General features: G+C 40.1%; 6 protein-coding genes across 6 annotated transcripts; 3 read left to right on the top strand and 3 right to left on the bottom strand.

The window, feature by feature from the left end:
* Nucleotides 1-2687: 2687 nt before the first annotated feature.
* Nucleotides 2688-4411, bottom strand: BCR41DRAFT_398176 (hypothetical protein; the record flags this gene model as incomplete). Its single annotated transcript, XM_022028943.1, has 4 exons — nt 2688-2828; nt 3107-3557; nt 3640-3718; nt 4231-4411. The coding sequence occupies 4 exons, from the start codon at nt 4409-4411 to the stop codon at nt 2688-2690; spliced, it is 852 nt and encodes a 283-aa protein (XP_021879527.1).
* Nucleotides 4412-6471: 2060 nt separating this feature from the next.
* On the top strand, nt 6472-7720 carry BCR41DRAFT_357337 (hypothetical protein). The gene is made up of 4 exons (XM_022024879.1): nt 6472-6831; nt 6891-7161; nt 7251-7306; nt 7342-7720. The coding sequence occupies exons 1-4, from the start codon at nt 6487-6489 to the stop codon at nt 7495-7497; spliced, it is 828 nt and encodes a 275-aa protein (XP_021879526.1). The 5' UTR covers nt 6472-6486; the 3' UTR covers nt 7498-7720.
* Nucleotides 7721-11648: 3928 nt separating this feature from the next.
* BCR41DRAFT_398174 (hypothetical protein) lies at nt 11649-12472 on the bottom strand (the record flags this gene model as incomplete). Its single annotated transcript, XM_022028942.1, has 2 exons — nt 11649-11741; nt 12041-12472. The coding sequence occupies 2 exons, from the start codon at nt 12470-12472 to the stop codon at nt 11649-11651; spliced, it is 525 nt and encodes a 174-aa protein (XP_021879525.1).
* A 7396-nt stretch (nt 12473-19868) lies between these two features.
* BCR41DRAFT_115466 (hypothetical protein) lies at nt 19869-20534 on the top strand. Its single transcript, XM_022019418.1, has one exon. The coding sequence runs from the start codon at nt 19960-19962 to the stop codon at nt 20392-20394; it is 435 nt and encodes a 144-aa protein (XP_021879524.1). The 5' UTR covers nt 19869-19959; the 3' UTR covers nt 20395-20534.
* Nucleotides 20535-21282: 748 nt separating this feature from the next.
* Nucleotides 21283-22783, top strand: BCR41DRAFT_115488 (hypothetical protein). The gene is made up of 3 exons (XM_022019419.1): nt 21283-21497; nt 21609-22470; nt 22563-22783. Exons 2-3 carry the CDS (start codon nt 21635-21637, stop codon nt 22654-22656), a joined length of 930 nt encoding a protein of 309 aa, XP_021879523.1. The 5' UTR covers nt 21283-21497; nt 21609-21634; the 3' UTR covers nt 22657-22783.
* Nucleotides 22784-22830: 47 nt separating this feature from the next.
* On the bottom strand, nt 22831-23966 carry BCR41DRAFT_381490 (kinase-like domain-containing protein; the record flags this gene model as incomplete). Its single annotated transcript, XM_022027312.1, has 4 exons — nt 22831-23143; nt 23194-23272; nt 23445-23853; nt 23919-23966. 4 exons carry the CDS (start codon nt 23964-23966, stop codon nt 22939-22941), a joined length of 741 nt encoding a protein of 246 aa, XP_021879522.1. The 3' UTR covers nt 22831-22938.
* Between the last annotated feature and the right edge of the window lie 255 nt (nt 23967-24221).

Raw genomic sequence — 24221 nt, 5'->3', positions numbered from 1 at the left:
CATTCTTGTAATTTCGATATGGCCGCCAAAGATTTCTTTTTAGAAAATCCGATTACCAAATGGGAAAAAAGATTCATCTCGAGCAAAGCCAGACTATATTAATTGGGCGTTGAATAAAAAAAAGGGCGAAGAGCACGTTACTTTTCCAAACTTTGTAAGAGAGTTTGGCTACACGGATAGAAACTCTGCAATCTCTGCATACACCAATCTACTTCAAGTGTCACAGATAGAAACTCGTCGGAGTGAAAGGCTTATGGATGACTTCACAGAATTTCAAAACAATTCTCTTGAACTACTTTGGAGTGAAGTTGAATCCAGAGTTGACACCATCGTTACGTCAAGAAAACAGGTGTTCTAACAAGAGCTGCAGGGCTCTAGCAAGCCATTCATGACTTTGAAAGCTTCAGTGGTAAGTTTTTTTTTTTTTTTCAAAAAAAGACAAATGCTGTCTTCATTAAATATTTGTTCATTAAAACTCATGTGCCTCCAATAATAGAAACATTAACGTCAACTAAACAGGATCAAACAAAGGTTTGTATAAATGATGAGGACAAACTAGAACCAATTATTATTATTATTATTATTATTATTATTATTATTATTATTATTATTATTATTATTATTATTATTATTATTATTATTATTATTATTATTATTATTATTATTGTTATTATTATTGCTGCTGTTGTTGAATTATTGTTAATATGTTAGTGGGTTGCCATTAATTTAATTTCAAATATCTGATGCTAGGTGTTCATCGGAAACGGACAATAGAGGAGATTGAGAATGAAGAGGACCAGGAAAACGAAGAGATACAACAATTTTCGACAATGAAACAACACAGAAGTTCGAAGTTGATGATCTTTCCTGTGACAGTAATGATGAAGTCTTTGAAGATAGTCTTGGATATGAAACTAGAAAAAGTAATGTGCAAGACTCTGAGTTCATACATCCTCCGCCTGGAAAGAAACGAAAAAATCCCAAAATGTAAGATGTCAATAGCATTGAAGTGACCCAAGACAATTAATTTTGATGATATTAATCAAATTTGGACAGTTCGATGATAATAGGAGAATTTCATTTGGAGAACGCTATTCTGATCTGAAGAATAAGTGGCAGCTCAAATCGGGAAAGATTGTTGAAAACGTTCTTTACAGGGCGGGGATGGAGATGAATGACCTCCAGTAAGTAATTTTGGTTATAGGTTTGACCCCCTCATCTTTCTTTAGCAAGCATTTTTTTTTTCTTGTCGTAATTATTCAATCGACTAACTCTTAACAGTCCAATCCAGTCTTTCATGATCGATTTAAGCGACAACAAAACCCGATCACTTTTTTCCAAGGAGGAATGGAATGAAATCGTCAACAGCATCCATATACTCCTTCATTTTCTAAAGAAGCGTTGGAATATTCTAAAATATTTGATTCCGTTTCTACAGCCAAGGATCTTGAAAGACTGTTGGAAAAGCGCCCCAGCATGTCGAATGTCGTTTAATTCACGAATGTCTCTATAACTGGTAAGTCGCAATACCCTGTTTTTGATTTATTTTTTGGATGTTGCTATTGAACCTCCATTTTTTTTTTTTTTTTTAATTTTACAGGCTAAGCATATACGAAATGAACAACCCTTCACCGTTCACTTTGCATGATAAGTTGTCAGAGCATTGGTGGATGAAATCTGCATGGGGCGTATGCACCAGTTTAGCTAAGGATATACCTGGATGTTTTGTGATTCCAGGAGAAAAGACTATCATTGATTCTTCCGTGAGAAGAAATAAAGATCGGGAATCCACTTCTACACACAAAAAGTTTGGTACTCGTTCTGACCTTATATGGAGGGATGTGAGACTACCTGAAACTGATTGGGCTGTAGCAGAAGCAGCAAAGGCTTGGTGCCCCAAAGTATATTTCAGAGAGCAAGTTTAAACTTCCAAGACAGCTTCACGATATACTCATTGGTCGGTCCATGGAGGTGGGTGGAGCAAACGAGCTGAGAAAAGCCATTGTATCAGGTCTAATAATTGGAGGTAATAATGCTAGCACTGTAGCACGTTTTAACAGTTTTTATTACAGGCATTAACAAATTGCTTATTTCATTAGGTCCGTGCATCCAATGGTTAAGCCTTTGCTGGGGTGCAGCAGGGGACAATGTTACGATTCTTGTGAAGATGGAGTCAAACAGGCTACATGCTAAAATTAGCTCCTTATCAAACTCTATATTTGCCATTCATGATCTGTTATTATTCCGGGTATGTTTTCACTTAGTTGTTGTATCTGATGAGGAAGCGACTTTATTAATGGCATGAACTTCTCTGGATATAGACATCAACCATGCATCTAATGGCAGAATACGAGTTGGCAGAAAAGCGGTTTACAAGTCGTAAGAAGAAAGAAGGTCGTATTAACCCTCGAATGCTATGCTGGAGCCAAAAGTCTCTTGGCGTAACTTGTTGCAGTCATAATATGATTTCAGCATCCTGGCCCACCATTTTTTTTTTTTTTTTTTCACTCAGTGTGTATGCATGGAAACATGTGTCAAAAGCGTGTTTCGCCCAGGCTCGTTTTTCAAAGCAACATTGTGTCAATTTCTGTAGCACGCATGGGTTTCGACTGGTCACATCATGGAGAGGATAAAATTTTGAAAAAAAAAAAAAAAAAAAAATGGTGGGCCAGGATGCTGAAATCATATTATGACTGCAACAAGTTACGCCAAGAGACTTTTGGCTCCAGCATAGCATTCGAGAGGTTAATACGACCTTCTTTCTTCTTACGACTTGTAAACCGCTTTTCTGCCAACTCGTATTCTGCCATTAGATGCATGGTTGATGTCTATATCCAGAGAAGTTCATGCCATTAATAAAGTCGCTTCCTCATCAGATACAACAACTAAGTGAAAACATACCCGGAATAATAACAGATCATGAATGGCAAATATAGAGTTTGATAAGGAGCTAATTTTAGCATGTAGCCTGTTTGACTCCATCTTCACAAGAATCGTAACATTGTCCCCTGCTGCACCCCAGCAAAGGCTTAACCATTGGATGCACGGACCTAATGAAATAAGCAATTTGTTAATGCCTGTAATAAAAACTGTTAAAACGTGCTACAGTGCTAGCATTATTACCTCCAATTATTAGACCTGATACAATGGCTTTTCTCAGCTCGTTTGCTCCACCCACCTCCATGGACCGACCAATGAGTATATCGTGAAGCTGTCTTGGAAGTTTAAACTTGCTCTCTGAAATATACTTGTTGTTTTGGGGGCACCAAGCCTTTGCTGCTTCTGCTACAGCCCAATCAGTTTCAGGTAGTCTCACATCCCTCCATATAAGGTCAGAACGAGTACCAAACTTTTTGTGTGTAGAAGTGGATTCCCGATCTTTATTTCTTCTCACGGAAGAATCAATGATAGTCTTTTCTCCTGGAATCACAAAACATCCAGGTATATCCTTAGCTAAACTGGTGCATACGCCCCATGCAGATTTCATCCACCAATGCTCTGACAACTTATCATGCAAAGTGAACGGTGAAGGGTTGTTCATTTCGTATATGCTTAGCCTGTAAAATTAAAAAAAAAAAAAAATGGAGGTTCAATAGCAACATCCAAAAAATAAATCAAAAACAGGGTATTGCGACTTACCAGTTATAGAGACATTCGTGAATTAAACGACATTCGACATGCTGGGGGCGCTTTTCCAACAGTCTTTCAAGATCCTTGGCTGTAGAAACGGAATCAAATATTTTAGAATATTCCAACGCTTCTTTAGAAAGAAGGAGTATATGGGATGCTGTTGACGATTTCATTCCATTCCTCCTTGGAAAAAAGTGATCGGGTTTTGTTGTCGCTTAAATCGATCATGAAAGACTGGATTGGACTGTTAAGAGTTAGTCGATTGAATAATTACGACAAGAAAAAAAAATGCTTGCTAAAGAAAGATGAGGGGTCAAACCTATAACCAAAATTACTTACTGGAGGTCATTCATCTCCATCCCCGCCCTGTAAAGAACGTTTTCAACAATCTTTCCCGATTTGAGCTGCCACTTATTCTTCAGATCAGAATAGCGTTCTCCAAATGAAATTCTCCTATTATCATCGAACTGTCCAAATTTGATTAATATCATCAAAATTAATTGTCTTGGGTCACTTCAATGCTATTGACATCTTACATTGTTGGGATTTTTTGTTTCTTTCCAGGCGGAGGATGTATGAACTCAGAGTCTTGCACATTACTTTTTCTAGTTTCATATCCAAGACTATCTTCAAAGACTTCATCATTACTGTCACAGGAAAGATCATCAACTTCGAACTTCTGTGTTGTTTCATTGTCGAAAATTGTTGTACTCTCTTCGTTTTCCTGGTCCTCTTCATTCTCAATCTCCTCTATTGTCCGTTTCCGATGAACACCTAGCATCAGATATTTGAAATTAAATTAATGGCAACCCACAACATATTAACAATAATTCAACAACAGCAGCAATAATAATAACAATAATAATAATAATAATAATAATAATAATAATAATAATAATAATATAATAATAATAATAATAATAATAATAATAATAATAAAATAATAATAATAATAATTGGTTCTAGTTTGTCCTCATCATTTATACAAACCTTTGTTTGATCCTGTTTAGTTGACGTTAATGTTTCTATTATTGGAGGCACATGAGTTTTAATGAACAAATATTTAATGAAGACAGCATTTGTCTTTTTTTGAAAAAAAAAAAAAAACTTACCACTGAAGCTTTCAAAGTCATGAATGGCTTGCTAGAGCCCTGCAGCTCTTGTTAGAACACCTGCTTTTCTTGACGTAACGATGGTGTCAACTCTGGATTCAACTTCACTCCAAAGTAGTTCAAGAGAATTGTTTTGAAATTCTGTGAAGTCATCCATAAGCCTTTCACTCCGACGAGTTTCTATCTGTGACACTTGAAGTAGATTGGTGTATGCAGAGATTGCAGAGTTTCTATCCGTGTAGCCAAACTCTCTTACAAAGTTTGGAAAAGTAACGTGCTCTTCGCCCTTTTTTTTATTCAACGCCCAATTAATATAGTCTGGCTTTGCTCGAGATGAATCTTGTTTTCCCATTTGGTAATCGGATTTTCTAAAAAGAAATCTTTGGCGGCCATATCGAAATTACAAGAATGGAATGAACTTTTCGTCAGTACAATTCAATTTAGAAAGAAACAAGCTTCTTAAGGATAACGTTGTTACAGTCAGCCTGGCTGACAGACCGCGAGCTAAATCTGTGTGCAGCTCATAGAGCCGCGACTGTATTTACAACAAAATAAATGACCAAATTTAAACTAAAATAGACACAGTCGACCTGGCTGACGGACCGCGAACTAAATCCGTGTGCAGCTCATAGAGCCGCGACTGCAATTTGTCTACAACTAATTTGAGTCATACAATAAAAGATGAAACTTGCCTTAATATAAAATAGACAGAGAGAGAGAGAGAGAGAGAGAGAGATAGAGATACTAGAAAATGATTAATAACAGTGCGAACGCGCGTGTTAGCATGAGTAAAAAGGAGGATTGCGGTCAAAAAAGTACTCTCGTCAATAAAAGACAAAATCCTCAGATAAAATGAACACAACTTGAAAGATAAGGTGAAAAAGCAGCTCAGATGGATGGATGAGTGTTATCTGGATGTATCGGATGTGTGTAAAATTGACAAATCGCGCTTAACAATCTGACTGCCGAAGAGGAGTCAAAGAAGAAGCTGGAGGAACTTGAAGACTCAACAAGCGAGATCTCTGACGTCTTTGGACCAACTCCACCCAAGAAAACCATACACGTCATTGTTTAGCGGCCATCGGCAGGTAAGAAGCCGTTAAATTCTAATTGTGCCTGTTACTGCGGCATGCAAGCATTTAATTACTTGCCATGTGGTGACGCTTGTTGTAATCATTGATTATGTCTAATGATCCATCTTTTTTTATTTTTGGTTTTGGTATAGATCCGTCTACTTCCACTTCGAGTAAGACTCATTTGTTTAATTGTTCTCTACTTTTTTCAAAAGGTTAATCACCGCACATGTGCTTGATGGCTACCTCTGATGCTTTTTCTTTTTCTTTTTTTCTTGCCAATTTCTATCATTGCTTGCTTTACCAACAGACTCGGAGACAAAAAGGAGGGCCGATGACCTATATGGCCTATGTAAGCTAATTCTCCCTTAAGGATTGGAAACCGATTCTTTATTTTTCTCTTCTGACAGGTCCTGCTGTTTTTTTTTTTTTTTTTTTTTTTTTTTTTTTTTCTAGTATCGCCAGTTTTGAAAAAGAAGAGATGGACTGTTAATGGAGCGATCCGATTCATTGATATAAAATCAGTCTATTATGTTGACACTGCGAAGCATGACGTGAACAGGAGAATTTTGAATGCTATTACAAATCACGAGTTAGCAATGCTCATCTCCACGAGTTGATGTGCCATTCTAATACAATGAATTGTGCTCAATGTCAATAGTCATCCAGGAATGATTTGTCTTTGTGGACGCTCCATTCATGAGAATCTTCGCTCGAAAGTCAACGACTCGACGAATTGTCTCGATTACGATACATGGCAGGACTTCTCCACAGACAATCAGAATGAGAGGATGCTTTCGTACCATACTTTCAGAAGGATGACCGATTCATTATTGACTGAATCAGCTACAGATGCTGTTAATCTTCTCCGAACACGTTTTATTGGATATCTCGGCGATAAATCTATCTCAGACATGGAGCAACGGAAATTAGCAGATTTCCTAACTGCAGAAGGGGTGCTGATAAGTCTTGGTGGCAGTAACTACTGTATGGCCTCAGCATTCATTGACTCGTTTGTGAGGAGATATATTATCCCATCAAAATATCCCCACGCTCCTTCGGAGTCACCCCAAAGGAAAGCCAAGGAGAATTATTGGATATTCTGGAGACTATGAAGATTGCTCTTCGATTTTTCGATAAAAACTTGATTATGCAGGCGGGAAGTCGATCATACAAAGGATCGGGGGAAACAGTTAAGGTTATGGGCAACTGCAATGTCAGTGTCCCTCGAGAGAGCGTCTATGACACGGAATTGATGAGGGTTCTCACCAACTGGCTAAACAAAGCAGAAGAATATGAGATCATTGGTCAGTGGCACCTCCGTGAGCTTGAGGACCACAAATATAGTGATATTGTCATCAAGAAAGCAGGAGAGCCGGAGAGCCGACGGTTGTTATCGAGCTTTTGGCTACAGGGAGTCAAACTTCTATTAAAGACCATATCAGCAAGACGCCAACTTACAGACGCTTACTCTCAGCAGAAGAAGCTTGGGTTGTTCATTTTACCCGTGAGGACGACTATTTTAGCACCCACACTGGCAAACCGACGCGGAACTGGAGCAAGGGGTGAATTTGGTGCATTTCTGGCACGATAGAGATTTTAATACAGTGCGGATGAGTGCTCGCTGGAAGGACAGGAGTGGCAATACTCAAAGAATTGACAATGAGCTATTGACTGTCTAACAGCAATTCTATTTTTTTTTTTTTTATCCAACATTGTAAGGAACATCCAAACGCCCCTCATATTTTTTGATATCGGCTTGTAATTTTGCAGATCTGTTTAAATAGCTGTTGCTTTGTATATTTCGCATTGATTGTATTAAAACACTCTCTCTTCATTAATGATAAACAGTTTACATTATGTATCTATACCTTAATCTATATTTGTATATTAGTCAGAAAGGCTTCGGGTCGAGTTGGGTAACCTGGCTGTCACGTCACGAGCCTTATTGCGGGACCTATTTTTGGGCAAATGATATCTATTCAGCAACAAATGTCGATGCATGCGGAGCATGTTCTACCAAATTTGTCGTAAGGACATAATATCTTCTATAACGTAAACACCATTCAACGTAGTAGCATCCACCCAATCTGAAGAACTATGTAGAATAATAATAAATAGTTGCTGCCTTTTTATGAATAAGCGGGCCTGGTAGCCTGAAACGACATAAATTGGCATTGATTACCAGGTTCACACAATACGAGCTCGAACTTTTTGATACGAGAAATGAGCTTGAGAGTGCTATGGACACAAAGGGTAGTATAAAGAGAAGACTGAAACTTTCTTCATGACAACTGAAAATACGAATCGAATCATGATACTGAAGCGCAAGGCATTTACCGCGAAACTTGGCTGCATTAATTTGTTCTGAAAAAGATATCAGATCATTAAACTCACTTTAAATGCGCCATCCGGGCTTCATTACAGCAACTGGGCTACATGGGCTCAGAAAAGTGACGTTAGCCATGTACAGCCTTCCACATTTGAAAGTAGAAACACGTACACCAAATATTTTTATCTTGGCTTCAACTTTAAGGTATTTGGCCCACTTATTGACACATCGATTGGGCCGCTGATAAGGCGTAATCGACGTCTGCCAAAAAATGGCCCGTGTCTCTTCCCCTGCATGCTCAGATTTATTTTTTTGGTTTGTGTCTCTTCCTTTTTCTTGTGTTTCTTCCATTCTCTTGTGTCTCATCTCCCTCGCTGCGTGTTGGTTTTGTTCTTTGTCTCTTTCCTCTTGACCATTCTTTCATATTTCTTTTTATCTTTCCACAATGAGTGAATCCAACAAATACATTTTTTTCTTTTGTGCCAAAGGACTCGTGGAAAAAAGAAAAAAGGTGAAGAAAAATTACTTCGTGAATATCATGATCATTTAAATCGTTATCACTTATCCATCCTGGTTGAGATCGAGTTAGAAAATACAACTGAACCTTTCCTCATTCATCGTGATCCCATGTCAGACATGGCCTTTCTCACCCTGTATTTTTTTTTTTCTTTTTTTCATCCGTACATCTGTGTTACGACCTGTAAAAGTTGCCGAAAATAATGCTCCGCCGGTCCCTCCAGCCTCGAATGCCGATACATGTTCAGATGGCCATTCATTACAGGATATTGTTGAAAAAATGAGGCAGTAATTAAGATGCTTTGTGAAAGGATAGACGCTCTTGAAAAGAGGTATGACATCCTTTATTTGTTGTTTTAATGAGTTAATAGATTCTTCTTTTTTTTTTTTTTTTTTTTTTAGATTAAATAGAGAAGAAGTTCAATCGCCATGTCATGATAAATAGCGAACAAGAACAGTAGTTCTTTGTTATTATTTTAAATAAACCCCTTTTCAAATAAAACGAAACAAAAACTTTCAATTCTCATCCTTTATTTCCTCATACTCTATGGATATCTTGAAATATGTTGGAAAAAATCCTCCGACAAAAACGCAGACCCCAAAAATAAGGCGTTCACTCTTTTTGTCTACTTGATGGAAAACCACTTTCTGCCCTCATTGATGTATCTGCACTCTCCTGCACCAGCGTTTGCCGACTCGAAAGCTTCATAATGGCAAGAGCAAATGTCAAAAAAAGGTTCATAGCATGGGCTCGTGACATTGACAAAGCTTGAGAACATTCATAAGTTGTTTGACAATTTTGAATCTTTGGCAAAGCTTTTCGAATCAACAGAAATGAATCGACTCGATCATGACAGTGAGAATGACAATACTGCCGAGAGTAAAAAACGACTACGGCGTTCTAAAAGAACATTGGCAAGACATTCATGAAAAACCCGTTGAATAAAAAATCGATATTTATTTCTTTTATTTCTATATTTTTATATTTTACACTCGGAAACCTATATCTTCTATACTGATGTTAATACTCAACTTATGTTTGGATAAAAGGGATAGAAGGGAGAAATTTTTTGCTGTCTGTTTTTTTTTTTTTCTTTTGCAATCTCGCCTTTTATATTTCCCGTTTATTAAAACCTTATTGGGAAAAAGGGAGGAGAAAATTTCCCAAAGGGTTAATAATAACTGGCTTGTGGCAGCCAAGCGTTCATAGAGACGTTGCTTTTTGATCCTTTTATGTTCGTTCTCCCATCATCCATGTAGAGCAGAATTCTAGTACTAAACGTTAAGGGGCTTTTTAGACGCGTCTACATTTAAGGTTAATACAAAGTTTACCATTTGAAATGAAATTATACATGTACTATAACGATGTAAATGATACTTTTGTGAAATATTTTTTCCGAACTCTATAATATCACTATACTCCTTAATTATCTCTTCTGCTATTTCTTTAATTGTCCGTTCGAAAAGTTCTTGTCCTTTCTCTAACTTCCAGTGATACAATAAGTTTCTCTTGAAAATACTTTTCGGAAACTTCACACCGTTCTTTCTTCAGTTTTGCCTTATTTCTTTCTTCCACTTTTTTTTGCCAGAGCAACCGCAACATCTTTGCCTTCATGTCGAGACGGTTTGTCTGTTTTATCCATCTGCTCTCAATACCGTCAATATGTTTTAAGGAATTGCTGATCTCTAAGCACTCTTGCTCCTCTTCTATCTCTTCCAGTTCGAGTCTTGTTAAAATGAAGGGTGGATCTGCATCGTCGGAAAAAGTCACTTCATCCTTCTCTTGTTCGATGATGCCTTCGTCCGAACTAATGCCTTCTGCACCACTGTCATTTTTACTCTCTGTTTCCGATTCACCTCCTCCACAATCAGTCGTCTTTTGGGTCTTCTCGTCCTTTCTTCTTCATCCAAATCTCGGCGTCTTTTGTGGCCCATTTTTCTGTCACGAGGGTAAGAATACATACCATCTCTTTTTCCTTTGGATTAATCATGAGACTAAAACAATCGACCCTATGGAGGAGAGATGACTCATTAGCGATAGGAGAACGGCGAAAGGCTAAATATTCATGCATGGTAAGAAAACAACTATTTTAGATAGGATGGCGAAACATGAAGTTAAATTAGATCCATAACCGACGGTAAATTGGTGAGTAAACAAAACAACCAAAGGGACACGGCGGATCATTTTTGATAGGAGAACATTCTGGACAAGCAACCTATTATTGATCAAGCTTTGAATATTTATTTTTAAATGAAAAGCATGCATTAAATAAAATTAAATTTATAGGAAATGCAAAAAAAATTACCTAATTTTCTGTGAAGGAAAGAAAAACCATCAGGTTGGAAAAATCAATAACATCTGTTCATCATATATTAGAAGAACAAGCAATATGAGAGAATATTTTTTACTAGTAGAACAGTGTCTAGCGAAAAAACAGGAGAAAATGTTACATTAGTAAAAGAGTAAAAGTATAAAAAGACATTTGAAAAAAGTATTTTTCTTCAGCCACCGCCAGCACCCCGACTATTAAAAACAAAGAGGGCTTATGACGAAGATGAAATGGAAAAGTTGCTTGCAGCCGGATCTGAGGAGGAAGAATGTACAAACACAAATGGTGATTGGTCCAATAGATCCCTCCTTTGTATGCGTAAGGAGAACTCCAATTCTATTCCCAAGCAAGGTACCTCTTGTTCCTGAATCGAAGAGGGGTCAAGAAAAAAGGCAAGACAGTCCTTAGATGAATTGGATGCGCGACAAGCCTTAGCCCATTCTTGACTACAGATTGAGCATTATACGCGGTTGACTGAGCAACACAAACTCGGCCAGCAACGATTCAATGACATACTACGAGTGAATGACGTAGAAAAAAATTACAGAATATTGCTTCTATTCTTTTAAAATAAAAAAATCTAATTTCATTTTACGATTTACTTTGTCTCTTGACTAGCCAAAGAAAGGAGATAGTCATATTCGATTTGGTTTATTTAATTCCTTTTAATCATAATTAAGGTCTTAACAACTGCATTGGAGTGTCCTACTGGCTCAAACAGTGTGTTTTCAGGATTTTGAGAAGGCTGCTATTGCATGGATCACGGATTCCTCGTTAATGGCAAGAGGGCTGTGTGGCGCGTTAGTATGTCAAGTAGAACATGGTTCTCAACCTGGTCTCTCATAGCCAAAGGACCTTGACTCAAATTTTCTTTTTTTTTTTTGTTTGTAGGAAGTATATTAATACAACGTACATTTTCGTACTAGTGTTTGTTATATTCTATTCACCTTTCTCTGCATTTGACCAGTTGTTGTTTTATGATAGACTTATTTATTCGTTTCATTGAGCAATTATTTTTTTTTTCTCTTCTTGTTCATTTTGGATTACCAACATCATCTCGATTGCTAGTAATGATGCAGCCAGGATATATGTGTGTGCTGTATGAATGGTAGTTCTTGCTGTGATGGATGGCAATAATTCAGTGACCGATGGCGCTTGCTTTTTAAAGGTAAGCTGATTGATTGTTCCCAACAAAGACTCTGTTTCATCATTGGTTTGTTCAGATTTGCTAACATAATGCGCGAGTTTCTGCTTGACCTCCTCTGGAACATCTTCACAAATTTCTTCGAGCCACCTGCACATCCTATCGGTATATTCATTTTCGCCTCCTTCTTCAGCCCTCGCAGATATTAGCTGGGTCTTCAATCGCTTTGCAGTGATAGTTTCATGATTTGTTTCTGCACGATCCACTTCATTCTCCACTCTTCGTTTTACTCCTGTCTTCATTTTTTCCAACTGATGAGTAGGGGTCAATAACATTGTAAACAACTCTGTATCTATGAAACAAATAAAGATAATAAAAAATTAACATCATGATACCAGAGGGTCAAGCTTGTCGCTCTTTTTGGCTAGACTCTTTCAAATATAAATGGTTTACTTAACAAAATCCTTATAATTGAAAAAGGACTAACCAAAAAGAGCGACAAGCTTGAACAAATTATCATCTTTATGTGCATGACTGAATACCTTCGATGTCCACTCTGATATTATCGACTGAATTGAACTCTTCGTCTGATACAATAAAATCACCTGGAAACAAAACCCACCTCGGCAAAACCTCCTTTCCAAGACGATTAAGATGTTTCAAGGTTTTTACTGTTGATTCGTACCGCTGATGCTTTTTTACGTAGTGCGGACCCAAAGCCTTCAGTCTCTCTCGAGTTATTTTGCACTGGACCTTTAATAACTTCTAGGCGAGGACGTTCTTTCCAGCATTTTCATAACGAACCAAAGCATTAAGATGTCTAACGACATTAATGGAATGAGGGAATAAGAAATGCTAGCGCAAATTCACAGCACTTCAAAAGCAACTGCGCACAAAATTGATTTTCCATCTCAGGACAATCATTCTGTTGCTTTAACCTGGTCCTAAGAGAGTAGAAATGTTGAAGTATTGATTTCATGGGGGGGGGAAGGGAGGGAGAACAAGTTACTCTGAAAAGAAGTCAATTTGGAAGACGCCTTTGTAGTGCAGGCAATAAAACTTCGTGTCTTTTCCATACGATGTTGATCCGAATATCTTCGTGCTCGTCGGTGGATTGGACAGCTTGCAGATGTCATTCATTTGATATAACCATGAGTTAAGCATACATCGCTTGACTTTATGCTCATCGCTCCCCTCCTTACTTCGTATCGCTCCATTAAGGAGTGCAGCTTCTGCAAGGTAGATCTGATGGCCTTCTCCATTAACAGCAATCCCATCAGCTCTACTTGCAGATTCCTTCCTCTTAAATGCTTGACCTCCATTTACGATAATCAACTTCTCAAAGCACCCCGTTTGGATTTCAAGCAAATCCAGGGCCCCGCTTATGAAATTCCAAGTAAAATACGAGCAGCCTTCTCTTTCATTAATTTTACTTGCAGTGATGGTATTGTTGTTACGGAATAACCTTGTACTAAAAAAAAATTATATAATCATTCTTAGTAAGAACCTCAATATATTGTAGATGTATAATGAGGCTTTTTTTTTTTTTTTTTTTTTTTTTTTGATAACAAGGATCCTCAGGGTCATGGGGATTTATTTTCTACACTCTATGAACAAAATGCTCCAGAAAATGTATAATGAGGCGTAGGTGTAAAATAAGCGGAGGTGCAAAAGAGGTGTAAGTGTAAAAAGAGGTGTAAAAAAAGGTGTAGGTGTAAAAAGAGGTGTAAAAAGAGGTGTAGGTGTAAAAAGAGGCGTAGGTGTAAAAAGAGGTGTAAAAAGATAGGTGTAATCGTTTTTAGAGCGGTATACTTACTACGATCTTTCAATTGCAAGAAAATACCGAACAACGCGGTTGCTAGGATCCTGCTTGAACAAGGCTTACTTTGTCCATTCACGCTCTGACTCTTTTGAATTCTTTTCTGCGTTGCTTTCACATGATTGTTATATTTTTACTGTTAATAGCTTAATCCGCCCAGTGCGGGAAGTGAGGTCGACCTGAGTATGGGACAGGTTAATTTTCCTTTGTACTAACCATGACAATCTTCAGAATATATATCATTGTGTCTTTTTTTATTTTTTTTTTTTTTTTAATTTCATGTAATACAATGTAAAATATGTAATAAAGAATAGTGAATAGCAGCTGATTAGGCGGTGGATTTTGGTGAAACAAAGTATCAACGTTTATATGTCGACCAATAAAAAGCACGCAAGCGCGCCGAGGAATACATGTCGTATTTCCTTGGCGTTCTGAAAAGGAAAGGAAAAAAAAAAGGTCTGTTCGGATAAAACTGCCGCAGTACAGTTCGCGCGATAGACTATTATATTCCTTATTAGGGATGAAGAGAGAGAATAGAAGAAGAGGATTAAGTACCAAACTTGACTGGTAGTTCCTGATGAACCTCATTACTAAGAACCAAAAGGTACTCGCGCTTAATGCTGGTGAAAAACAGAGTATGCGAGTTTTAATATGCTTGTACTTTGGGTCTCGTCCTTTTACTCCAGCTACAGCACATTGCTCACTGTTCTTTCTTTCTTTCTTTCTTTGTTGTATACCATACAAAGAGGGCAATGTGGCTCGTGCTCTTGTTGTGGGCAGGTAGGTTGTTGTATATATGACCCTGCATATCTTTGAGGATGGAATGTTGTTCTCTTTCTCCACCTTGTAAGCATATGAAAATTGACGAATGATATCACAGGTGCACAGATTATTGATTTCAATTCCCGCTATGCCGTTTTCTTTTCTTTTTTTTCTTGCATAAAAGCAAAAATGTCGTATTTGTATTGCTATTCAGTCAATACTTTGAGATCACAAATTGGTTTCACTTACTATTTTTCCTGAGCGATTACAAAAACCACTCAGCATTCATCCTTTCTCCTTTTCTCCAAAGCACAATCCGCCAAAGAGCCCTCGCCGTCGACAGCAAGAAAGTATATGTCTATATAATGCATTATTTTGTATTATTCATTATATTTGACTCAATGGTTCTTTCCATACTCATTCATACAGCATTTGGAGATAAAAAAGGTTAATTTTACCGAAGATGGACAATGTCTGCTTCTCTTATCTGCCGTGTAAATGTTTTGACCAACCAGAAAATAGAGTTTTCATGTGAACATCTGACCGAAGGCGTCATGGCGGAAAAATAAATAATTTTGTGGCATACCCTCTGAACGCGTTATCTCTTTACATTTTAAATATTTATTTTTTACTCACTCATTCGCTTACCATTATACTTCACAATGGCTTTCTTTATTGCTGACATATGATGGATATTAGTATTATTATTTAATACCTTTGGCAGTGGGACACCAAGTTTCCTTTGCGTTGCTGTAAAACGTCATATCGACGACACAAAAAGAAAAACAATTTTCATAAATGCCCTTCGTCTCCGCCAGCTTTTCTTTTCTTTCTTCTCCTCTCCTCTCTTCACCCACATCCTCTCCACCTGCCCTTCACATGCCTTGCAAAGGCCACACAGAGGCCATAAAAAATGCTCTATCCCAGCCGTGAAATACAACTCACTATAGAGCCGTCATCAAGTAAGTATCTAACATATGCATGGCTTCGTTTTGTCTTGCCTATCGTCACCCACTGTTTAGCTATTGCTAAATGAACCCAGCAGGTCCATTAACTTATTCCTTTTCTTTTACCTTTGTCCTTCTGATCATCCAAGGAACACTACCTATGGATGCTCAGCGGCGACCATCCCAAAGACTGCAATAAGCTCATGCAGTGCTTACCGAAATAGGGCCCAAACGGATTTGTAAGTACTCTTTCTTATTGAGTAAATATATTACACTTTTTTTTCTCTTTTGGTGCTATGCTGTTCTTTGTAATGAGATATGGTCTCCTGTACTCTGGTTACCAAATATTCTAACCACGTTTTTTTTTTTTTTTTTTTTTTTTTTTTTCGACTCTTTTCCTTAGAGGCCTATCCAATTCGATAAGGGGCTCCGCTCCGTCCTACCATCGGAGCCCGGGGGCCACCCGCCGGCCCTCTCCTGCTTCCTCCGAACCTCGTCGGGCCCTCACGACCTCTTGAGGAAGGACAATTGTGGTGGTGCTAGAGAACTTCTAGTCTCTGAGCCTCACTTTGATCCGAGTGCCTCTGGGGATTTCGTGTAGGACAGGATGACACACAGTTGCGGTAGCCTAAGAATGGTAAGTCAGTATCAATGAATTATTCACTGGACCCTGTAGAGCTCGAGCCTCGGCCGTCAAGGAGATTCCCCCTCCAGCAGGATCAGGATCAGGATCAGGATCAGGTGTTATCGAGGCCTGGTAACACCTAAGGTAGGTGAAAAGGAAGACACAAAGAGCATATTAATTCTATTTTACCTTTGCTTTCGTTCTCTCTGATTAGATAGAATCTTTGGCAACTCGGTGCTCTATAGGGTTTTGTGGATAGTTCATTGCTACTGACTTATCATCCTTAGGTTATCCAATTAGCGATGCTGCGCCAGGGACGCCTGGTCGCAGTGGGTGCATGGCGTAGAGGCGTCATGTTGTGTGACCCCTGTTTCCTGCCGTCTGAACCAAAGGTGCTCTGGTCAAAGTGAGGCTCCATTGATTAGTCGTTCGATAGACCACTGCAATGGGACTTTCGCTTGAAGGAGCGAGGCCTACGATCCATGGAGGAAAGCAGAAGGCCTGGGAAAGAGCATCGGCCCAAGGTAGAGCGCCTAGGGAGATAGTCTCAGAGCTAACAACCAACAACCAACAGCCAACAGCCAACAGCCAACGGCCAATATAAAAAAAACTTCAAAAAAAACTTGAAAAAAAAAAAAAAAAAAAAAAAAAAACTTCAAAAAAACTTCAAAAAAACTTCAAAAAAAAAAAAAAAGAAAGACCTGAAGCCAGAAGTCAAAAACCAAAAGCTAAGAGTCAGAAACCAGAAGACAAAAGCCAGAAACCAAAAGCCAGAAACCAGAAGCCAGAAACCAGAAGCCAGAAACCAGAAGCCAGAAACCAGAAGCCAGAAACCAGAAGCCAGAAACCAGGAGCCAGAAGCCAGAAGCCAGAAACCAGAAGCCAGAAGCCAGAAACCAAAAGCCAGAAACCAGAAGACAAAAGCCAGAAGTCAGAAGCCAAAAGCCAGAAGCCAGAAACCAGAAGCCAGGAGTCAAAAACCAGAAGCCAAAATCCAGAAGCCAAAATCCAGAAAGCAGAAGCCAAAATCCAGAAAGCAGAAGCCAAAATCCAGAAAGCAGAAGCCAAAATCCAGAAGCCAGGAGCCAGAAAGCAGAAGACAAAAGCCAGAAGCCAGGAGCCAGAAAGCAGAAGCCAAAAGCCAGAAGCCAGAAGCCAGAAGCCAAAAGTCAGAAGCTAGAAATCAGAAGCCAAAAGTCAGAAGCCAGAAAGCAAGTAGCAGATAGCAGTTAACTGCAAAAAAAAAAAAAAAAAAAAAAAGAGTCCAGACAATCAAAACCAGCCAACCAAGGGCAGCCTACCCAAAGCCAGGCCACTAGGCCCAGTCAACCAAGGTTACCAAGCCAAGGCGCCATCAAAGAACATACAAAAAGCATCGTCAAATGAATCCAAGCAGACTAGGAAATATCCAGTCAAGCACATTTACCAAGGGCATCACCACTCTTGGCCTAAGACACAGCTTGAAAACCACAACATAGTAAACAACTAACAATAAATATTAAAAGACAAGATCAGATACAGCGATCTTTGTCTTTTGTCTGAAATTTTGGTGGATCTGTGATTATTATGAATGCAAATGTCCTCAAATAGAAATAGAAAATTAGTAGCGATAATAATGGTTGATTTAGGCTATGGATGATACCATTGTCATATACTATCAGTTCACTCACGCCTTTTCCTCTTATGCTTGGCAAGGCGGCGGCATTTAAGCTTGGATTTCTTTTGCCACCATCCATATATCGGTTTCTCTTTACAAAAGCAAGGCACATGGTATACTCATTGCTCAGTCGACTCTTTTCTATCACATAATGGCTTTACTCATTCTCGTGCTCTTGATCGCTTTCAAGAACCACTCATCGCTTTATCCTCCCTTCGTAAGTGCTTTTAAAGACGAATGTATAAAGGGCCAATCTCAACTTTTTTCTGTTCTCTTCTTTTTTCTCTATGACCAAGATGACAGGTAAGCAACACTCTCCAAACATCCACTCCTACTGAGGCGCTCAGCCCTTTCACTATATGCTGTATAGCCCTTATTCTGGCTTTATATTTTCCTTTCTGCCTCTATCTTTCCTTGTCACTCTTAGGCCATAAACGATACGAATCCCCTACCCCCAAACCAGCCGGAGTGCAGTGGCTCTGGCCAACTCCATGGGCAACTGATGCTCCTATAAACAAACGGTATCGACTCACCCAGCTATGTTCTCCTTGCTGAAACGGCCAGGACATCTCGTCCAACCAGCCAGGCAGGCTTGATCAGCCAACTAGGCTGTCACTCCGTCACTCAGCCGGCTGGCTCCTCATCCAAACAGCTAGACCAGATCGCCCCAGCAGCTAGACCGCCTCCTTGAGCAACCCAAAGACATGGTGAGCAGGCCCTCTCTTCATGGTGCGCTCTGGACTGCGCCGATACTTGAAGACTGACGTCTCGCACCTGGAGAATGAAACCAAAGATCCACAGTGAGCCTAGACAAACACGTCATAAGAAAAAAAATCATAAAAAAACAACACAAACTGAACTAACACAAAACAATCTTTATTATAGCAGTGGTATATACAACGCGAACAAACTCTAAGCAACACATATCCAAGGTCCAAACGGGACACCTGAGCTGATTCTTCAACGGACCATGCGGTGGTGGAGTCCTTCGATTGGGTAGACGGGTGGGGGATAAGAGGGTGGGCAAATAGGTGTGTGTGGGTGTGTGTGGGTGTGTGCGGGCGTTTGCGAGGCCATGGGGCCTGACCTGACGGAGCATGATGTGGGCCAGGCCGGTGTGTTCTAGACAATGGCTTGGGAGGATGTTTTTGATGAAAATAAAGAAGAAATACCTCTCAAGCTGGCCAAGAGTCTGGCCGCCTGTAGCTTAGGGTGCAATCAGGTAAGTTAGATAGCTAGATAGCATATAACTACTTAATAAAGAAGTAAAAGACTTGCTTATCAGATAGGTAGAAAGGCCATGGTAATCGACAAATTCTATTTGCAAAGCCACATTATCGTTGGTGCAGAGAATGGCATGACGTCGTTTAGTGAAAAAAGGGAAACATTTCATTTGTACAAGAATGAAGGACAGTGCATTCGATTCCAAATCACTCGATCGCTTCTCTTCTTTTACCGTCTCATCTGGAGGAACTTGTCCGAAATGCATCAAAGCTCGTCACTACGTGGTGGACAGAGAGGACATCAACGATCAGGGAGAGTCAAAATCAGAACCAAAACCAAGGTCAGAACGTTGCTGCGCCGCCGTTCAAGTTACTCACTCGTGTGACACCCCAGGATGTCGACACTACGAATGGACCTCGTACAGGAGGGATGATAACCATTGGCAGTCCCAAAGTCCCAGCTTACAACAATACCCTTATGGCCATGGTCAACCCTATCAATTCAATACCTATCCAACTCCGCAGCAGCAGCAACAGCAACAACAATCACAGCAACCTCCCACAAGAGGAAGGGAGCAACTAGAATGCACCAGCAACCATCTCTGAATCAATCATATATGACTCCACCACCAGGTATTGGTGGGATTAATATGGGTATGAACAACATGAGCACTATCAATACACCACCATTAATATCAACATGTCGTAGTGGAGGAGTCTCCGTATCAAGCAATGGAACCCAAGGAAGAAGGGAACGATCAGGATCCATCATAGGCGGCCAGCAAAATAATGCTGATCTCCCTTCATCATCTTCACAACACGTACACCATACACCTCAACAAAACATCAATCAGCAACATCTTGCGGATACTGGCATGGACAGTCACAACAATCGAATCAGACATTGTAAAGGAGCATAAGCCAAGAAGAGAGCGCCGAGAACGAAGTAGGCGGGATCGAACATCACGCCAATCACAACAACAGCAACAAAATGATTTAAATAAAGATGAAATGAGCAACACTAACAATAACAGTAATGACGGATCCATGAAACAACAGCAACAAACAACTCACCGAGTGATAGTCGATCCTAATAGCTTTCAGCGCCAAATTCTACAGCCTAATCCCAATAGTAGCGGCGGTAATGATCGGAAAGTGGCGATGGCAGGAGGAGCAAGCACTCGTAGTGTAGGCGAACTATACGATGATGATTCGCGGGATTAGATCCTGGGAAGTTAATTAATCGGAGACAAGCCCCTGCAGTAGAACGGTTTATTCTTGGCAGGGCACTAGCGCTAGTACAAAGCTCAAACCAACAGCAGCAATCACAACAACAACCACAACAGCAGCAGCAACAGCAACCACAGCAACAGCAACAGCAACCACAGCAGCAGCAACACCAATCGCTACGTGGACCGACAGGACCATATTCTCAGCCCGGTTTTAGAGATCCACGATCTATAGGCGGAATTCATTCTGCGCCTGGTGAGCTGGAGTTGGTACCATGTCCACTGGAGGCGCTCGACCAATGCAAAATCTGCCTATTGCCGCAATTCCTCCTGCTATGGGGCCCCATTCCGTCAAGTTAATGAATGAGAACGGTAAATTCTTGGAGTCTGCTGAACAGGTATATACTTGGATAGGCTCAGGGAATGCTTTCCATATCGAAATATAGCCCTTGAATGCTTAAAAACTGATTTTTGTTTGTGCATTTAATATGGTATCAATAGTGGTTGTCAGACCATCCTGGACATTTCATCGTTGGAATTTTGGGGACACAAGGTGCTGGGAAGTCATCACTCCTCTCCTCATTCTGTCCGGCACCCTTTGCCTCCTCAGCATTTATAAAACAATCATTGTCGATGGCTAGCGTCGCAGGATTCAAACATCAGGTATCGATATGTACATCACACCTGAGCGGATGATCCTCTTGGATACGGAACCAATCTTCTGTTTATCAAATTTGGAAAACGCTTTGAGAAACGAACGAATCACAGAGGGGATCTCTCTGGATACCTGGCTGGAGAATCAAGCTCTCATTTTAGCAACGTTTTTGATCTCGTGTGCAATGTTGTTTTAGTTGTCGCGGACGAGCGGTCAGCGGGTGGTGGTAATGGAGGCAACAGTAGCAGCAGGATCTTGAAATTACTACAAAGGGTTGAAGTGTTTTATGAGAAGCTCTCTCAGCGGCCTCATCCAATTCTAACCAGAACATCCAGGACAAGGGATAAACACTGGTCTAGTTGGGCCAACAACAACAGCAACAGCCTAATATAGGGCAAAGAAGTCACAACGTGAAGGACTAGGTGATTGGTGCGCTGATATTGGTAAATGTTTATAGAGATATATTTTTGCTTTTTAATTAATTCTTGCAGCAACATACTTTGCCTAACCCTAGGATCCAATCCTTAACTTTGCTATTTATTTTCAATTCGTAGTCTTGATCTCAAACAAAGTACCAGTAATGCAGTTTGGAGTCGAATACTATCGCAAATATGCAATGGAACAAACGCTTTTCTTCCAACATTCTGCACTACATCTCTTTGGATCCATCAACATGGCATCCATTTACCCTCGATTTGAGCACACCTTCAAAACGAGCAACACTTCTATCGCTATTAACAATGCATCTACCACTGCATCCACTACAGCTGCTGCTTCACAGAAGAAAAATATACTTTCAACTCCATCCTCTGTATCAACAGGAGCAGGGGGAACAGGGATAGGGATAGAATCTTCCGCCTCTGATGCAGAGGCTGCATCAATACTGGATAAGGATAGTAAGGAGCAATCCAAAGTACTAGTAGTATCGCTGTCTAGAAAAGAGCGCCAAGGTCCAATGGAGACTTCGACTTACCAAGAAAGAAAAGCCCCTTCATACCTGAACTTTGTCATGCTGCCTTTCGACTCGACTCTCATATCTGGGGCGCCTTCTACAATCTCTTCAACAACCTTAAGCAATAAAGGCGGCTCAGTAAAATCAAATACAGCACCAACATCAATATCAGCATCACACTCTTCGAAAAATAGTCATGACAATAGCAATAGTTCGCCAGCATCATCCTTGATGGCATCGATAATGTCAAATCTGTCTATTTCCTTCAATCGCCCCGATATTTTGAGTGCTTCTTTCATGGACCCCTCTCAGGATGTCTTTGGAATCATTATTCACGATCAGGAAAGATGGAAAGTCTGGAGCAAAGGTCTGAGGAACAAGATTTTATCGCTCTCCATGCGTCCCCATGGCGGACCTGCGCTCGGACCGAGGAACCGGCCTGGCATTGTTTCTGAGCGTGAATGGTAACGTTACAAGGCTTTATTTTTTTTTAAAAAAAAAAAAAAAAAAAAATCATGTGTTCAGCATTTTAATCCTTTTATTTTATTATTTTAAGGCTCCGATACGCGTCATGGACATGGGATACAATACGAAAAGCTGATTTCTTATCAGAATATGCCCGTGCTGTCAAACTATCGCGGGAAGGATAGCGTCGAATTTCGACGCGTATCAAGAGCCTGTCAATAAATAAAAAAAATCAATTATATCAATGCTTTGCCTTGTGATCGCAACTCTTTCTAACATTCCACCACGTAAATTATTTATAAATGGGTGCTATATATGCTTAGATTTAATGAGGGGCTGCTGTTTCTTAAGACACTCCACTTTCACTTCCATGGATTGACGGTGGTAAAGCCGCGGTTCCTTCATTCGGGTTTAAGACGATAGTTCCATCATCACCGAGATGGTGTGGATGGTTTGGTGACATATATTCATAGTATACAATGGTCAATATTCGTTATCCAAGGATCCTGCACGACATCCCCTATTAGCACACGCCTGCTAGGATCTATCTCCAGGATTCGGGACATGATCGGACGACTCTCACGAGGCATCAGCTTTAAAAGGCGTAGCTTCCCAGTTCCATCAGGATTTGCAAATGCCAGGAACGACTGGTCCTGCTCTGCTCTCGGAACCCTCCATGGGAAACGACGCAATGTCATACATAAAAAATAATGCCCATTGACCAGACATCGGCTAAGCGAGGGTCGTGTTGATCTGTCACAAATACTTCAGGAGCAATGTATGGGTCCGATCCAGAAATTCCTAATAAGATCATTTTACACACGAAAAAATAAAAAAATAAAAAATAAAAAAATAAAAAAAAAATAAGAAAAGAAAGAAAAGCAAATAAAAGAAAGTCAGTAGCTTTGAAAGATGAAAGAAAATGCGCGTCGCAAGCAAAGTCACTCATACACTGAGATAGGAATTTTTTTACCTTTTGCCATTTCAATCTTCTTCTCAAACGGAGGCTGAAAGACCATGGAGCAGCCAAAGTCAATAATCTTGACAATCCCACGCTCATTCATTACGCAGTTATCGAGCTTCAAATCCCGATGAGCAACGCCCATACTATGAAGATAGGCGACCCCATCGACAATGCCCTTGAAACAGCAAGCAACCTCTTCTCGAGTCATCAGACCTGACATCACAGCCGAGAACAGCTCATACCTTGCATACTCCATAACCTCATAATAGTTGCCTCCTTCCTTTACGATATCCAGTGTTTCAATGATGTTTGGGTGATGAAATGTGGATCCTAAACAATATTCAGATGTAACCTTCTTCACATAGGACCGCTCAGACTCGCTTGGTCGACGCTTCCTGAACTGCTTGATGGCAAAGGTCTTGTGATCAGATGATCTCGAGAGGATACGTACCGTTCCGCCCAGCGCCACGCCAAGGACTTTACCAAGCTTTCCATACTTTTTCCGGAGGTCCGATTCGATAGCATTACCATGTGGTCCCACTAGTAGAGCGTGAAGTTTCTGATCCGTGTACGCTCCCTGCGCCATTTGTACCGTAGCGCATGGCGCCGATGCTCCCAAAAAGTCCTGACTTGCGCGTTTTTGGCGTTTGTGGTACGTTCGAGCGGTTGCTCCTGTGGGCTTGCCTGAGCAACGACTGGGGAGACCTGCGGTGAGTGACCAACATTGAAAAACCGCTTGAGATCATGAAATATACCATGAGAGGTCTCTCTGGCCGACTTTCTATG

This window comes from Lobosporangium transversale, assembly GCF_002105155.1.
Source record: "Lobosporangium transversale strain NRRL 3116 chromosome Unknown BCR41scaffold_29, whole genome shotgun sequence".
Taxonomy (NCBI): domain Eukaryota; kingdom Fungi; phylum Mortierellomycota; class Mortierellomycetes; order Mortierellales; family Mortierellaceae; genus Lobosporangium; species Lobosporangium transversale.
This window is presented reverse-complemented; position numbering and strand designations above follow the sequence as displayed.

Coding starts and splice junctions, on each gene's coding strand:
- BCR41DRAFT_115488 (XM_022019419.1), top strand. CDS start 21,635: ATGCAGTTTGGAGTCGAATACTATCGCAAATATGCAATGGAACAAACG. Junction 22,471..22,562: donor ATTGTTTCTGAGCGTGAATG/GTAACGTTACAA, acceptor TATTATTTTAAG/GCTCCGATACGCGTCATGGA.
- BCR41DRAFT_115466 (XM_022019418.1), top strand. CDS start 19,960: ATGCTGATCTCCCTTCATCATCTTCACAACACGTACACCATACACCTC.
- BCR41DRAFT_357337 (XM_022024879.1), top strand. CDS start 6,487: ATGATTTGTCTTTGTGGACGCTCCATTCATGAGAATCTTCGCTCGAAA. Junction 7,162..7,250: donor GCTTGAGGACCACAAATATA/GTGATATTGTCA, acceptor CTTCTATTAAAG/ACCATATCAGCAAGACGCCA. Junction 7,307..7,341: donor TCTCAGCAGAAGAAGCTTGG/GTTGTTCATTTT, acceptor CGACTATTTTAG/CACCCACACTGGCAAACCGA.